The sequence below is a fragment of the Malurus melanocephalus genome, unplaced genomic scaffold (assembly GCF_030028575.1).
Source record: "Malurus melanocephalus ecotype Western Australia unplaced genomic scaffold, MMel_1.1 scaffold_138, whole genome shotgun sequence".
In the NCBI taxonomy this organism is placed as follows: domain Eukaryota; kingdom Metazoa; phylum Chordata; class Aves; order Passeriformes; family Maluridae; genus Malurus; species Malurus melanocephalus.
The window spans coordinates 1,358,831-1,372,657 of NW_026623370.1; the positions used below are offsets into that span (position 1 = coordinate 1,358,831).

The window sequence follows — 13,827 nt, forward strand, 5'->3', positions numbered from 1 at the left end:
ACATACACTACAAATCAATGCATCTTTACAAAATACAGCTTACTTTGCTAGAATAAAAGATAAAAATAAGGTTGAATTAAAAAAAAAAAAGGACCTTGTTATAAATTTGTGCATCGTTGTAAGTGCTATCTGAAAGTTAGCAATTCTGCATTAATTAACATAAAACTGAAAAATACTTCCAAAATGACAAATTGATTGATTCCTTTATTGCTACTGMAAGTTAGCAACAACCGATACATGCAAAAACTTTTATGTTGTTCCTTCAACCAGACAAAAAAGATGCTACAATGCTTAACGAAGTACTTAACAACCTTGAATACTTTAACATAAAAAGGTTATGAGCAAGCATCAGACAAACATTTTAAGCCATTTAAWGATTTTTCATTACCTAACGGGGAGGGTTCGGTCTCCTTTCCGTCGATCCATCTCTCTCTGAGGAACAGGGTACCAACGAAAATTCAGCTTCCAGTTGAATCCACCATAGGTCATGTCAGATCCTGCCATGTATTCGAAGGTGTCATCACTGATTACATCAATGATGGGACACACTACTGTCCTCCTAGGAAGAGGAAAGAAACAAAATTTATTAATCAAAAGGGTCAAAAAGGACATTTCGGTTCTTTTAAATATTGTATTTAACATATGCAGTTGAAAATTTATAATGCCATCTTTTAACAACATTATTCAATAAATTATTAACAGGAAACATACTCAAATTCTGTCTTGCTAATTGTGATTCTGATATAATTTTGGCAATCCAGATCTTTTTTTAAATCATATTTGCATTATTACCAGTAATAAATATTCATCCCTCTGCAGATGAAAATGATGATCCCAGCTTTCTCACTGCTACACAGTGATTAGATGGAAAACAAGAGGTTCTTGTTTCTAGCTGGGTGGTCAAAGTAACCTGCATGTATTGAAACTAAAACTTGGACATTAACTTGGGCTAAGTATTTTTATATACACTCAGGACTAAGAGAGAGTCATTGTTAACAAAGCACATCACAGCTGCATCACAGCTGACAGAAAGTGACCTCAGTGTCCACTGACCTGACATTATTAATACATATATTCACAGGAACCAATTCTAATCATCTTAGAGACACTTAAGTAACCAGGCTTCCTCTCATGGGAAAAATTCAGAGGTTGCTTGCAACTGAATTCTAAGGACTTAAGTCGAGGCATTTGCACAGATTTTAACAATGTATGTATGTATGTATGTATGTAGTCTCACAAACCTGACGAATGACAACAGTTTACTTTGCACACTGATGAACAAAGATTCTTCATTATTTGTAGCTTATTCATCATGTAACACTATACTTTGTAACATCAAATTCTAAGTGTAATTTTTATCTATAACAATAGCTACTAGGGATCTTTAACACCATACTTAATATCTATTCTATTTTATATGTTGTCTAACAGAGTAGCAAGCAACCACAGTCACTGCTCAGATGTATGATCATTTTATAAATCAGACAATTCTCTCACTTTCTTCCCCAATACAATTTCCATCATGGATATACGCATGATTCCAGTGATTACTCTAACTTTAGAAAATACATCCCAGAAGACTAAGACACAACACAGATTTCTACAATCAAAACCATTATGTAACAAAGAAATAACCAAGACAGCCTGAAAACTATAAACCTGAYAGCTCTTGCTCACAATGTTGGTGCTACATGAGACCACGGCTCCATTTCTTTCTCAAGATTATCTTCTGAAATTCATGAAGGCATAGGCCAGGCTGCAGACTGAAGACTTTGCATTCCCATAATTCCTCAATTTCATTCATTTTCAGGACTCTTGCTATTTAACACATCATTCCATGCATCCCAACATTGACTTCACTTGAAACAGAGTTTTACTCTTAAAAGTTTAACTGAATTAGCCTTTTATCCTTACACCAATGAGAATTTATTCAGCCCCTCAGAAAGTAGGTATCTGCTTGCAGACTATTTTGTAATACTTGGAAAATTTCTTAATAACTGCAAAAACCCAACATGGGCAAATAGATGGATAATTACCTGTCAGCTTTGATCCTTGCCAGCAGAGGTTCAAGCCAGCCTACTGTACATTCACAATGAGCATCTAGGAAGGTGATGACTTGGCCTTTAGAAGCAGCAGCCCCCTTTAATCTTGCTCTAATCAATCCAGAACGCTGTTCCATTCGAATCACATGAACAGGTACTTTTAATTTTTTCACATAACTCTCCAGTGGTCTTTTTAAGAAGTCTGTAAAGAATGATCAAAACCGTGAAAAACGTTAGTTATGTAGTTCAGTTGCCTTTTTTTTTAATGAAGAGACTTGAATTAAGACACATTTCCCTTTTCTTGTCTATCCTTTTGCTACTTTCTCAGCTCGTTTCGTCTACTGCATATTCTACATTTCACAATACTCCTTTCCACATCTCCAAATGTTTTATTCAATAGCACAGAAAGTTCTTCCTCCTTTTTATTTCTTTGTGATAGAAAACACAAAAAAGAGAGAGCAGAACACTTAACACAAAACCCAGATGGGACAGGCAAGCTTTTAGGGCAGAGAAGATGTGATCCTTACTTTCAAAAACATGCGTAAGTGCTCTTGGACATAACACTTCTCTACCAAGAAAATACAGAAATGATTTGACTAGCTGAAYATAATGAATTGCCACCTACAGTAATGCAACTTACAGATAATTTCTTTGTGAAAATTTAAAACACAATCAAGCTGATTTTTCAATTGTGCTTTCTGGCTAATATTTTTTATTAGATTATTGCTATAGCACCTAAAACCAAAAAGGATAATGGGCTATACATAAAGGAGAATCTGTAACACCAACAAATCTCAATGTAATGTGAATTATGAAGAACAAGTTATTCAGAATAGGAAAGTCGATTATCATATGCCTAGAGACTCAAAATTACTTGCACTGCAAAGAACTACTGGGTTATGATGAATGAAGAATAAATAAGTGAGGGAGAATGTAATGTACAGTCGCAGAAACAGATTTCTGCAATAACTTGCAGATTCCAAATGTGTAAGGAAGGCAAAATAGTCTTATTGCCTAGCTATGGAATAGAWTAGACTGTACACTCAAAGCACCCGGGAGTTCAAAGTTGTACTACAACAGTGCAAAGCTTGCAGCAGGATTTCATGTAAGGTAGGAAGCACCTCATACAAGAAAAAGGTATGACATTGCAGGAGGGGGAAAAAAGTCTAGGCATGAACTCTTAGTGGCTCTTTTGTAGATTTGGAGAGGCAGTGCTGACTTGAAGGTGATTACCACTCCTTACCAATTCTCTGGATGAATGAGTTCTAATTGCCTTCCCATTATTTTCTGTGCATTGTTGGACTGCCACTAAAACCCACAGTAATAAATTCTGACATGTCTTGAAAGCTAAAGCGTGCTAAAAGTACATAAGAGTTTGATATATCTAAATATTTGTGTCCRGAGAACTCAAAGCAAGGTAATTCTTATTTTGCATATGAACAGAGAAGCAAATTAATAAGTGTTTATTAGTACAAATCAAGTGTACAATTAGTACAAATCTGAACATCATGCAAAGCTTTTGGGTTGAGCACTGAGGTCATTTGGCTGAYTGAGTCTGTAACAAATACAGTCTCATGCCTTTACAGTGTGGCTTTCCAAAAATATCATGGCAATGTTTATAGTTCTAATGTATATGGCTTCCATCACATACACAGAATATGCAGCGTTTCTCTCTATGCTCACCGTCTGATGAGCAACTCACACAAATCAACATGTTTCTCTGCACATTTCAGGAGCAGTGCTGATAAGCTTTTAAAGTATTTCCATCCATTTTAAACTTAAACGAATGTATATAGGCTTTGACATTGGTTCTTGAATGTAGTTACATTGATAGAATGGTAAAACTCTGGCAGGGGGAAGAGAAAGATTTTAGTAATACAACTGCAGCCAGTCAAGAACATAAACCTCCATTACAGAAAGTCTTGCTCAACATATTGCGTATAAAAATCTTGASTCCTATCTCCATTTGCTCTGTAAAGTATTTAAAATTTCAATTTATCAAGTACTTTTCAACRTTTTTTTTCTCTATCAAAGAATCACGGATGTGTGCACTGTCTCCACTATGGAGAAAATAAGGTTAAGAACAGTCCTTCTCCCTTGTTTAACCATGTCCATAAGAATATTCTTATGATCTACCACCTTGTTCAAAACTTCAAAAGGGCTTTTTCCCAGAAACAAAACATTCTGACAGACCTTCAGTAACTATGTCCTTGAAATATTACCAGAGCTTCAGAAAAAYAGCCAGAAAAGATAAAGCTTGATGTCTCATCCCTATAAAGGCATAGTAAATAATTCAGGCATCAAGATTTCAGAAGTTCCTCTGCTACCAGCAGTTAGGGCAAAATGGTCAAATCTAAGGAGCTATTTTCCCTCCAGAACACCCTCTCTAGGAGAAATATACATCCCTTACAAATTGCTCCCTTTTTGCAAGTAGCAGGAATCTAGCYTTTTTGATCAGTCACACATCCAGAAACTAGTAATAGTTTCTTGTAAGGTAAGACTTGKTTTTTTCCCTTAAAGGAAAAAAGCAAATATTTGAATAGTCTTTTAATGCATATAATACATTTTAGTCTACAGGAAAAACCCAGTTCAAACTGTGGAGATGATTTTTTTATACAAACCTACTGGTCATATTTGTACTAAATTCTATATTGAACACTGAGATGAGAAGTTTTATGCATTACAGAGTCAGCTGTTTATGAGTGACCCAGGATTAGAGCTAATTATCCAGCATTGCTTCATACATTTTCAACTGAGTAAGGTTTGATTATATTAAAAAAAAAAAAACCCATGCATCACCCCAATACTTCTAATTGGAAACAATAATAATTCATGTAGTTTCACAGATATAACTGCGGAGGATATTCTTATCAAGCCTTTTTTCTGTCAAAAGGGTTCAAAGTTCTACCTAGGACTGAGGATCGTCTGTGGCAGTAGCAGAACTAAGGAAGCCAAAAGAGCAAATATATTCAGTTCAAGTCAACTAAGTGCATTAGCTGAAAAATACCTTGCCAATTCTATTACTGAGTCACATTGATATGAATATAAATGAAAAATTAACTTTCAAACCCTTCTTTTATTAAATTACAATAAAACACAGACTTATCATTTTTATAAGCATGCAAACATGTTTTCTTAAGAAGTGTGAATATTTTTATAAGTATTGCTGCCAGGATTTAGCTGTGGTCACATTGCTTTGACCTGTACCCCTGTAACCAAGTTCTGTGGATGTGTCCATTCTGATGCAATTTGCCTACCACTGTTGGCTATTGAGTGCTGACCTAATTTGAAGAACTAGCTAACCCTGATTTCTCCTGTTTACTGTTTTGAACTAGTTACAAGGATCAGTACTTAAAAACTCCAGTTGCAATTCTGATCAGTAAATGGAGAACAATGCCACAGATATGTCTTGATTCTCCAATGCTTTTCTTTTGGGTGCAAATAAAAGYGCGATATTATGCAAATTCATTCTTCTAAGAGCATGACACTAGCAGGTACAAAGTGTGCTTCAGGCAGACTGAATGCTTACTTTATTCSAATTAAAATGACTCTGATGCTAGAATTCAATATATACTATTCTGGCTGAACATTGTCTTTTTATGGAAAAGTACGCTGGATTAATTCAACACAAACAGAATGCTAAAGCAAAAAAAGTAAACTCTTCACATCTTCAGGCATCCTACCCTTCTTTTTTGTTTAATGTTAAAGCACGCTTGATGGAACCATAACAAGTTATTGAAAAAAAAGAACATAACCCCCCCAGTAACTGTTGAAAATAACAACAAATTAAATATGCCTAAGTGATCTGAAATGAAGATCACAGGCTTCAAAAATAAATACTGGAACAGGTTCACTAACACCACCAAAAAAAAAAAGTATTAAATGCTCTGTCTTTCAGCCTGGAATTAAGTTAATTTGTTTTTATTACCAAACCCAGAAACAGAACATTTATCTAGAGAAAGCCACATGCTTTTCTAAGTGGACTATAATTCTGTGATTCATAGTGAGGACATCTCTATTGCTACACTGAAATTGATTTTTTTCTAAAACATAAATTGAAGAGGCAAAACATAAGTAACATGATGTCTACATCATTCTAATATTAGCTTGCTCTTTATTTCTAGGTCATACTGAAAGCTGACCTGTCACAAATAATAATTAGCATTGATTTGAATTAGAGCCGTAACTGTTTTGATTAAAAAAATGTAGAATTTTTATATAAAGGTTAAAAAACTACAACAAATCAAGGGGTATAACTGCAAATTACCCACAAGCATAAAAAGCAAAAAAATTGATGTTGTGCCTGTCTAAAAGCAAAAGTTGATCATGCCTCTCATCTAATCAGGAACACGTTTATGTGGGGCTTTGCACAGGCATTTCTCCTCTGCTGTCAGAATGTAATTGTATTTAATGCCTCTCCTTTCTCCCAAATTGCACTGGAATTAGCTGAAGCACTTAGGTAAAAAAGGAAAAGCAAAAGCAAGTGAGAGAGGAAATGAGCAGAGACAAGCGCAAACACAAGCCGAGTGCGTGAGCTGCGCTTGCTCAGGAGAGCAGATSTGTGGGATGGGATGGGATCCCTCCTCAGCTGCTCCAAGAGGCTGTACCCTACACCTGTGGTGGGACAGGCCAGCTAACATGCCAGGCATCAAACACACACACACACCAAGCCTGAACAAGCAACTTAGTACATTTTCTACCACCTTAGTGCAAAAATCCACCTCTAATGCTCTTCAGTACAAAAGCTCCTGTTAACCATTGTGATGGTTATCGACTACCCCAAAACCTCCCGTTAGCCACTGTAACCTGCGCATCATAGCGCTACTTGGAACAAATCCAGTGCCTCTCTTCACACAAACAGATCTTGGGCAGAYCTTGTTGTTTGGACAACAGTCAGACATCTCACTCTGAAGCTGGAATTACCATAAGTAGAARAAATGAATTTTGCATCACTGGAATCAGAAGCAACAGGCTGAGATGTCAGCATGCTGTGTTTAAAACCCTTCCATGTGTGACACAYGGGAATTCCCTCTGATACAGGCAACAGCCTACAATTGATGACTATCAGGATTTTCTCTAATGGCCTACCAGCCACTAGCTCTAGCATAAAGCTTTCAAAATAGAAATATATAAAAATCCCCATGGTTAAATATAAAAATATAGATATATTTTAGATGAAAAACCCGGTAAAACCCTCTATCCTCCATTTACCAACACAAGGGAAAAAATACTTCATAGCCCATACTACCAAGAAACATTAAGCAAACAACAAGCCAAATATCAATTAACCAAAACAAAATGTGAAGTATTGTCTAGCATATTTTTTTTTAATTTTTAATGTACTGTAATTTAAAAATACTATGAAGAGTAAAGTCTAAATAACATTTTTTTTTTCTTTTAAAAATCAGCTTCAAGTTTTGCTTATCACACATGGCAAGTTTCATTCTGTAGCATGGAGTTTTCATCAGGAGCACTGTTTATTAAGAAGTGGAACCTCTTGCAGCATACAAACTGAACTTTAACTTYCCATGAACTGAGTAATCAAAATTGATTCCTCTGAACACCAAGCCAAAAGGTGGCAGTGACAGTAAATTTGAATATGTGCAACAAAGAGTGTTGCCCTTGCTATTATTCACCAGATGATTCAAGTATTAAATGCYCTCAAGCTGTATGAAAATGCTAAAACTCTAAATGCAAAACATGAAAACTGTAATAGGATAAACCCACTGGCAAACACAAAGTCCTAGCTGTCAACAGAAAAATAACCAGACAGACAAATTTACAGCAGAACAATCCACCTGTATTTCAAAACATTGCTGCCTCTGCCTTCCCCTGCCCCACGTGCTGTGTTTTGCTAAGGACGGCTAAACCCACACCAAGCCAGCTTCAGTTCTTGAAATATAAAGAGCAGCAAGCTGAAGCACAGACTCTATCCTTACCTCTTTCACTGGCATCATCGACGAGGACGATCTCCTCCAGCATGTGCCGYGGGGAGCGGTTTATCACGCTGTGCACAGTCCGCAGCAGCGTGCTCCACGCCTCATTGTGGAACACGATGACAACGCTTGTCGTGGGAAGGTTGTCTGCGTACACCTTCGTTTTACACCTACAAACCAAATTAAAGCAGACGTTTGTAAAGGTCAAGCCTTCAGTTACAGCTCCAAGTSTGAGGTTTATCTCTTGAGTATCAATACTAACACTCCTGACACATCAATTGTACGCAGAGTGCGACAAAGCAGGATACAGTGCACATTATATAGATGTTCAGAGTGCTATAAAATTTATCAGATTAAAAGAGAATTATATTCACATTCCAAAGTTAGCATGGAAACCATAGGTTGAGCTCTCCTAACAGCATATATAGGGCATTTATGTAAACTATGACATACACTTTCAGTAACCCCACATACAGCCAACATTTTTTACATTCAGCAATGCTATTTTAAAACAAATGATGTTTTCATTATCTTGTAGAGAAATCAATATACTGTGCACAAAGTACAGATCACAATTCTGAAAATAACCCCAATTCTGGTCTAAAAAATAACCGCACAGAGCTGTTCCTCCTGCACATTTAAAAATGTCACAATTGCTTATGTAAGATTTGATGGTATTAATCCTTTAAGAATCAAAGTTAAAGAGCTATATGCAGATCTCAAACACAAGGAATACACCGAGGYGGAAAAGAAAATATATTCAACGGAGCTCCATTCCAACAAAAAAGCTTTTATTAGATCCCAAATTGTTGAGTCAGTTCACTGTATTGTAACCCGATCTAAATGCTACAAAAATACATTAACAAGTATTCATGACAATCATCCTGACAGCAGCACTGTCCAAAGGCTTGAGAAGTACATATCCTCTACCCTAAATATACAAAAGCAATTCTTAGGGAACAGTCTGCCAATGCAGGATCACAGTRTCAGCACCCAACACCATGCCAACCAGTGACACCAGGAATGTCAGCCAGAACTAGGCTCCAAYGTTAATATTTTATTTGCTGGATAACTCAGTTAGCCAGAGCTCTTCTCAGAGAGAGCAGCTCTCAACAGCAAACTGGCATTTCAGCTCTGAGGTGGTGACAAAAGCCCAGCATGCACAGACATCTCAGAAAGAATCAGTAAGACCAGGTGCAAATGAAGAAATATCTGGAAGAGCTTCTGTGAAATAATTTCTGAGAACTCAAGCAGCAGGATCAGGCACTATCTGCCTTCAGTATTATACCTACTTATTATACAACTATGCCAAATTTAATTATTCATCATTATGAATGATGAACGTTATAAAATCTTTATGGAAAGTTTCCACATATCCCTACATTATCCTGATTTATTTTGCATGTGAAAAAAAAAAACAACTTGCAAAGCATGCCAACTGAAAAAGTTACTTCTTTGGTAATACCCCTTGAAAAATAAAATGTTTTTCACAAAAATGCTATGAATTTCAGATGAAAAATTCAATCATAAGCCAAGTAATTTTATCCCCATGTTTGCTACTTGTTCAGTCTACTTTGCTACTTTAAAAYCAAAATGTTTTATTCCCTCTGCTGCACTGCTTGCTAGACCAGAAAATAAGTCTCTGACTGTAGACCTTCAGCTACAATAGTAATACAAATCCACCAATTGCTCCTCTACTTTTTGGAAGAATATTTGTAAAAAAGTCAAGAGAAACCTGTTAGCATTTCTCTATGAAAAGCAGTAACAATGTGTCATTCACCAGGAATATCATGCTGGGAGAGCCACAGGATCTACTATTGTAGTATGAAATCTCTCATCTTCAGCCTTGCCTTTTATCATGGCTTTACAGAAGATTTTATTTTACTGAGCTCAAATCAATGAACYGGTATAAACATCAGCCAAGTGATCAGGGACTACAATGTTTATTTAGCATTACACTGTCTGAAGTATAAATGTATCAAAACATTTGAGATCTGTCTTTGAAGGGGAACTTTTTTAGCACCCACAGGAAGGCTTACAGGAATTTTTTTGGGGACACCCCTCCCCACTGCAAGGCATTCCTTCTGCTCTGTCCTGCAGAAGGTGAATATCCATGTTGCCATAATGAGACATGTCTACTCTCACCCCAGAGATCAGCCCTTCCTGGGGTAACAATTTGGGGTGACCCTACACTGGCATTTGGCTGCTGGCTGGGTTTAACCCGTGACACTTGGGCACCAACACGTAAAAGGCTGCCAGGTGTAACACAAGGCAGGTTGCCAGGCATAACACAACATTTTGTTTCATAACAAAACTGGCTTGGCATTTTTGAATGCTGTTCTTAACAAAGCGTTTGGWACGAAATTATTCTGGAAAGATTTATAGTTGCAGGTGAGAGAAATGAAAGCATTGATAGTATGAGATCTGTTTTTCAGTATTTCTTCTACCTGCCCTTCTACGTATGCCTTTTAGCTATATTTGCACAAATTGTTATGAATAAATACAAATAAAACCTCCCGGTTTTAATTTTGAAAACACTGGTAACTCCTTCCCCCCCAGGAATATATTGCTGCAGAAGATAAGACAAATAAAATACAACACTTGATGCCCACGATTAGACATTAGTCTTGTAAGGAAACCTCATGTTTTATTCTATTAACAAACATTTAAATTAAGAATTCTTTTTGTCTTTCATTTGAAAACAAATTACCCCAGAAAGGAGTACTATAGAATTTAAAATAAAGCATTAGCTTCAACCAAGTTATGCAACATTAGAAGCAGAATAAAACCATGAGGGGTATGACACACAGGCTATGAATTAAGGACAATTTGAATTTTAATGAGCTACTAATACATTATGTTCCTTTTGTTGGATCATGCCTCAAACAGTTTTAAAATTGAGTGCATAATATTAGGAAGGCATGCCATCTCCAGTAATTTAATGAAGACTCCAAACAGCAGCTGAGAATGTCTACTCCACAAGGAAAGCATCATCCTTTCCTTAATCTACGGCATTCACTATGCAAACTCTCGGCTAAYGTGACTCCATATATTATTTAGATTGTGGAAACTCCCTAAAAAGTCACATATTTTAAATATAAACAGAGACTTACTGTCCTATTACCTAAAGACCCAGAAAAAGAATAGCCTAGATTGTTAAAATATGATCAGAGTGATGGTGTTTGTCTTCCCAAGTCACTGTTGCAGGTGATGGAGCCCTGCTTTCCTGGAGATGGCTGAACACCTGCCTAGCCTTGGGAAGTGGTGAATTAATTCCTCGTGTGTGCAGCTTTTGCTTTCCTGATTAAACAGTCTATCTCAATCCGTGAGTTTTCTCACTCCTACCCTTCTGATTCTCTCCYGCAGACCACTCTGGGTGCAGTGAGCAAGAGGCTGCATGGGGCTAGGCAGCCAGCTGGGGTTAAATCACAACAGAAATAAAGTGGAAAATTACACAGGAAATAGAATTAAAATTATCGAAGATTTTTAATGCCCCATCAAAATCAAATGTGAGAAAAAAAGTTTAGTATCTAGACCTTTTAAAGCGGTTTTACAAACAGATGACTATAAAGACATGACTCTGCTCTGATCTCTGTAAGATGCTCACAAACATTCTTCACAGAATCTCATCTTTTTGCAATCTTGCATCATATATTCAGAATATTGAGCATCTCATTGTGGTCTGGGGCYTTCATCATAGGAAGGACATGGACTTGTTGGAGCAAGTCCAGAGGAAAGGCACAAAGATGATCAGAGGGCACCTCTCCTACACAGACAAGCTGGAAGAGACAGGATTATTCAGCCTGGAGAAGAGAAGGCTCTGGAGAGACCTTATGGCACCTTCCAGTACCTAAGGGGTATATAAAAGAGGTGGAGGGGGGACAGGAYAAGGGAGAATAGCTTTAAACTGAAATAGGGTCAGTTAGATATGAGGAAGAAATCTTTACTGCGAGGGTGATGAGACACTGGAACAGGCTGCCCAGGTTGTGGATGACCCTGGAAGTGTTCACAGCCAGGCTGGATGAGTCTTTCAGCATCCTGGTCTAGATGAAAGTGTCCCTCTCCACAGCAGGAGGCTTGGAACTAGATGATATTTAAGGTCCCTTCCAACCCAAACCATTCTGTGATTTTACGATTCTGTGTTTGGCCCAGTTCATTACAATTACATAGTTAATCCTAGGTYTACATCTCCCCAAGAACACAGGGCAATGCAACAAGTCAGAATACTTTGTAACTCGAAATCACGTTTAATGGACTAAAAGCAAAGAAAGGTGGACAGATCCTAGCATATATTTATAACACTGCAAAAGAAGAACAATGACAGTACAATAAATGTTGTTGTCCCCTACACCCTTGCAGCCAGAATTCAAAGCTTTAAATCTATTATAAAAGTTTTTAAAATGAAAGGCTAAAAGCACCTATGAGTTTTGTTCTGTGTCTCCATTATTGTGACTGTGAAGGTGCAAGTTGAAACTTTCGTAGGAGCTCYGCATGTTTTACACAGGGAGATGTTAAAAAAAAATCTCAGATGGATTGAGTATAACCACTTGAATACTACCTGATGCTACCTCAAATGCATCTGAAGAGCCTCTGAATAAACTGCTATCCTACATTTTCTTTCAGCCCAGAGTACAAATAGTCCACAGGAGACATTACAAAAATAACCAGAAGAGACAACAAGCAATTACGTCCAAATAAAATTAAGCCATTAAATCTCAGAGTTTAATTGCTGCTTCAGCACAAACTTGCAGCAAAAGAAAACAATTTTTCAATTTGCCGTTTCTACAACAACACAACCATACATGCTCAATCCTTCTCCACATCTGACAGATGGGGAAGCTCCCTTTCTCTCAAACCAGTGAGGGAATAAGGAAACAAAGGTACTTCACCACTGCAAGGGCAGAAGAAATCTACCAGGTGATTGTACAAGATGCTTCTACTGAACTCATCAGAAGGTGAAATTCTTCTGATACCTAGTTGATCTGCTCAGTGTCCAACTCAGAGTTAAAAAAGGCTACYCCCTCCAGCAACAGCTGGGCATGCAGAGACTCCAGAACGCAGGACATCACTTGCACTGTGCTCAGGCTGCCTCTCTCAGTTCACTGCTGGGTCTTTGACAAACACTCCAACTATTACCTTGGAAAAACCCTACAACTGTGCAGCCATCTTATTACAGAATAGCACTTGGCATTTTATCAATATTATGAAATTGCATTCATGGATCAATTTACTTAGGAATTATTCCTGAGACTCAGGATTGAGTGCTACATGKGTAATGTTGGCAAATCTTGAAAGATATATTTGCAATGTTATTAGTGGTCTGCCTGCACACCCTTCTAAGGCATGCTAAATCATTTCTGAAAGTGAAAAACAAGGATTTACTATTTGGATAGCACTTAAATACCTTTTCATAGGCTAAAAAATCACACCCCAARCAAAGCTTGAAGCAAGGCAGAGGTCTTGTAGGAAATCAGTCATACACGACCATAATGCTTATGCAGTGGGAGACAATGAGGAATAAAAAAAAATAGGTCATTTTCTAGAAACATGAGATAATGATTACAGTCTGCATTAGAAATAAATGCTAAATTTCTAARTACTATGGGGCAGATTTCTATGCCTTCATGCTGCCAACATGGTATTCTCCACAGAGGAGAAATGAGAGAACAAGTTACACTTTGGAACTTTTTTTTAACATGGATTTTTCAAAACAAGGCCACTGATGCTTACCTAATCATGAAAATTAATAGACTCAGACACTACCTGAGCCATGATTTGCTCCACTTGTTTCCAGTTTTATTCCCATACTCTACCAGCCTTTCAAAGGAACAAGTCATGAGCAATAAYTT

The 13,827-nt window shown here is 37.2% G+C and overlaps 1 protein-coding gene across 4 annotated transcripts in view; it reads right to left on the reverse strand.

Moving 5' to 3' along the window:
- The window catches only part of GALNT1 (polypeptide N-acetylgalactosaminyltransferase 1), a 105,949-nt gene that overhangs the window by 15,734 nt on the left and 76,388 nt on the right, over nt 1-13,827 (reverse strand). For all 4 annotated transcript variants that reach the window (XM_057371031.1, XM_057371033.1, XM_057371032.1 and 1 more), the window contains 3 exons: nt 7,982-8,148; nt 2,037-2,244; nt 389-559 (listed from right to left, as the gene is read on the reverse strand). In XM_057371031.1, the coding sequence (XP_057227014.1) occupies nt 389-559; nt 2,037-2,244; nt 7,982-8,148 (546 nt within the window). The remainder of the gene's footprint in view (nt 1-388; nt 560-2,036; nt 2,245-7,981; nt 8,149-13,827) is intronic.